The following is a 3,813-nucleotide window of genomic DNA, read 5'->3' as shown; positions in this document are numbered from 1 at the left end:
GGACGTCAGAGGCCCACCAGGGGGCCCAAGAGATAGGGGCGCGCCCTATAGGGTTGGGGGGGCGCCCCCTGTCTCCTGGACAAGGTGTGGGCCCCCTGGCCTATTTCTTTTGCTCAAAAATTCTTATAAATCCCAAAAAGCTGTTTCGTGGAGTTTCAGGACTTTTGATGTTGTGCAGAATAGGTTTCCAACGTTTGCTCCTTTTCCAGCCAGAATTCCAGCTGCCGGCATTCCCCCTCTTCATGGTAAACCTTGTAAAATAAGAGAGAATAGCCATAAGTAATGAGATATAATGTGTAATAACAGCCCATAATGCAATAAATATTGATATAAAAGCATGATGCAAAATGGACGTATCAATAGGTCACTAATATTTGCTCCTTTTCCAGTCCAGAACTCCAGTTGCCGGTATTCTCCCTCTTCTTGTAAACCTTGTAAAATAAAAGAGAAAAGGTATAAGTATTGTGCTATAATGTGTAATAACAGCCCATAATGCAATAAATATCAATATAAAAGCATGATGCAAAATGGACGTATCAGCCACCTCCTTCTACGCACAAAGAAAGACGACGACCTCCGCCTCCGTAGCGAGCACCTAGGCCGCTCGTCACTCTCTCTCAGCTCGCCACTCGCTGATGTAAATGGGACAAGATGATGACCGGGGAAAGGGGATAAGGTCGTGGCCTCGTCATGCGTTCATGGTGATGCAATATTTAGCGAAACAAAAGAGAAAACTAACGTGGTAGTTCCTTTGCTTTAAGATCCGTGCAACCGATCTGACGGAAGACACAAGTTCGCTGGAAAGGGTCAAATATATGATTTTTCACCCGTTATAAATTCTGAAATTGTAAGGGCGGAAGAAGTAGGAGGCTCTGTTCTAGGGTTTATTATTGTTTGAGATGCTCTAATATCCACAAATGACTAAACTAAAAGCATGTAGTCTAAATGTTTTGACCGCTTTGCACCCCAGTTAGTATTGATATCTTTGTCCCATTTGACAATCTATGTTGAATACAATCGGTGAGAGGAAAGTATCTAGTGCACTCGTCCTTTGTGGTGCCACCATTGTGCCCAACACATGTTGAGGCTTTCGGAAGTTTCAAAAAATTATGAAAACAATAAATGATATTGGTAATGCTGATATCTAACATATCACAAAAACTGAACAACACAACTCAAGAAAACAAATGGATAGTATTGAACTGAAGAGTGCCTAATGCAAGTGGGGCTTTAATTTTGACCCATTTCCAGGCTGCTAACGGTCCTTATATCGAACACAGACCGGCCATCCAAGGAGAAAACACATGTCTGACATATGGTGTCAGGTGAACATCGACAATCGATTGTCACAACATAGGGATGAAACTAATCAGCCTTGACTTAATTTTGTAATTTTAAATATAAATGGTCAATCTATGCCGCCAAAATTGCAGAATAATAGGAGCCACAACTTAAGGTGTACTAGTTTTCTTTTTGCATGAAAAAAAAACTTAACGCGAAGTTGATATCACAAAATCGTTTAAAGCATGGTATCACTATACCCAAGGAGACATGGCTTCTTGTGAATCATGGTGAAATGGGCTGAAATAGTGTGGGGGTGGGTGGAGACAGCCATTTGGGCCTGTCCGAATGCTTCGTTTCTGCTGGACTGAGCCCATCGTGATGCTTTTTCAACTGCGATGAAGGCGAAGCAGGAGCGATCATTTTCCCGTCGTCGTTGCTTGGTTCGCCCGTGCGCGGCTCGTGAACCCCGAGCCACCTGTTACAGCCGGCGCCTGACACGGCAGCCAGCCAGCTACGGCCGGCCTACGGTACGACACCTCCCCGGCCGGCCGGTCACGGGTCGCCACGTACGACTCCATCGCGCCCCAACCACCTGAGCACGAGCTTCTCCGCCTTCCTGTAAACAAACTTACTCCGTATCTGGAACGGGATGGAGCTAGAGCCTAACTCGAACTCGACGATCGTCTATTTCCAGCCAGAGCCAGGGTTGGATAGGAGGATAACCGGATAGGATAGCCATGCACGCATGCATGCGGGGCGCCATTGATCGGTCGGGTGAGTCTGGGAGAGAGAGGCCTGCGAAACCAGTGAACTAACTGGGGCGGGAGGCCTATTGATTGGCCGGCCAAGAAAGCGATCCATCGTCAAGCCGATCGATCGAGTCGATCGTCACGGGGTTCCCGTGCCCGATCCGCTCCCACTTCCCGGCTTCCCGGAGAGCAAACGTCCACGTATAAAAGCCTCGTCAACCCTCCCCTCCACGATCGCAACCGATAGCCCACGCGCGGGCGCGCTCCACCGATCCCATCCCATCCCATCCCATCCGCCGCTCGCCCTACCGCCTCTTTGTGCGCCGCGACCGGCCACCACCACGGCACGGCCGCCCCTCCAAATCTCATCCCTATCCGATGCTGCTATCCGTCTCCCGCTCCGCCGACAAGTTCGCCCCCCTCGCCGGCCTCCGCTCGCTGCTCGTCCCCGACCCCGTCGCCGTGGGCGGAGGCGTCGTGACGCGGACGATCCCCGCGTCGCCGCCGCCGCGCGGCGAGGCCGATCCGGAGGAGAGCGTCGACGAGGAGGACGAGGGCTGCTGGGTCTCTTACGGCCGACGGGACCCAGGACGGCGCCGGCTGCCGCCGCCGATCCCGTCGCTGGCGGGCCGTAGCGGTTTGCGCCGGGCGCGCACTGAGGACAGGAGGCTCGTCATCAGCAAGGTGCGCGTCATGCGGCCGGACTACTACGTCCGCGCGCGCCACGTGCGCGGCGGCCGCCTCCTCATGCGCCTCGTCGAGCGCGAGGACGACTGCCCCCGCGATCCGCTTCGGGCGCCCGGCTGCGCCCGTGAGGGCGGCGCCGATCGGGCCGACGAAGCTGCGGCGGTGCAGGGAGACGTAATCGATGACGAGCAGGCGGCTGCGGCTCCGGCGACGATGCCCGCATTTGGATGCTTCGAGGACGTGGTTAAGTACCAGTACGCCATCGGTAGCAGCCCGCTGCACCGGGTGCCCTTGCTAAGGATGGTTCATTGAGATCGATCGCCAAAGGTGGGACTTTTTTAGCTGCTTGCCTTTGATGGTGCATTGGGATCGCCTAGGTGATTTTTTTTTGTAGCCGTGTGTACTAGTAGTGGTCAATATGCCTCCAAATTGCAGCATAGTTTTTTTACAGAATTGTTGATAAAAAATCAGCCCATGAATCAAGTTTGAAATTGCTCCATCTATTTCTTGACACTACATGTTAGCAGGTTTGCTCAAGAATATAACCCAATTGCCAACCTTAGGGTGTGTTTGGTTGCTGTGACCAAATAGAACGTCATGGGTCCGACCCGTTCCCGCAGCTCATTCCCGCGTATGGTTAGTCGAACGAATTAGAACCCACCCGTCCCAGGGAATGGAATATTCGCTCATTATCCGGAATAGAGGCATACCTCGAAATCGACCGGACGACAGGGAACGAGCCCTCGTTCCCCTCGGCCCACGCCCGTACCCTATCCTCTCGCAACTCCTCGCACTAGCGCCGCCACCCTCCTGCATTTCCCTCTCTCTCGATCTGCCTTCTCCATCCCTTCCCGGCGCTGGCTTCACGTTCCTCCCGTCGTCTCCTCTGTGATGACGCGCATCTGCACCTTGGCGGCGACCTAGCAGCAGCGAGCCAGCGACGAAGCAGCGGGGCGGTTACCACTCAGGGGGCAGCGGCGAGAGAGCAGGGAGCGACCGGAGGTGCTGCGGCAAGGTCTGGATCGGCGGCGGCCATGTACGCTCCTGTTTGGGCAGATTTTATTTCCTGTACGCTCCTCAATTTGTTTCATAT

General features: G+C 53.3%; 1 protein-coding gene across 1 annotated transcript; it reads left to right on the top strand.

Annotated features, from left to right (window-relative positions):
- Window positions 1-2,368: 2,368 nt before the first annotated feature.
- On the top strand, window positions 2,369-3,208 carry LOC119320316. The gene has a single exon (XM_037594425.1). It carries the CDS (start codon window positions 2,412-2,414, stop codon window positions 3,030-3,032), a length of 621 nt encoding a protein of 206 aa, XP_037450322.1. The 5' UTR covers window positions 2,369-2,411; the 3' UTR covers window positions 3,033-3,208.
- The last annotated feature ends 605 nt before the right edge of the window (window positions 3,209-3,813 follow it).

Source organism: Triticum dicoccoides, chromosome 6B, assembly GCF_002162155.2.
Source record: "Triticum dicoccoides isolate Atlit2015 ecotype Zavitan chromosome 6B, WEW_v2.0, whole genome shotgun sequence".
NCBI classification, from domain to species: domain Eukaryota; kingdom Viridiplantae; phylum Streptophyta; class Magnoliopsida; order Poales; family Poaceae; genus Triticum; species Triticum dicoccoides.
Note: the sequence above shows the minus strand (reverse complement) of the source record. Positions and strands in the feature narration are given on the sequence as shown.

Coding starts and splice junctions, on each gene's coding strand:
- LOC119320316 (XM_037594425.1), top strand. CDS start 2,412: ATGCTGCTATCCGTCTCCCGCTCCGCCGACAAGTTCGCCCCCCTCGCC.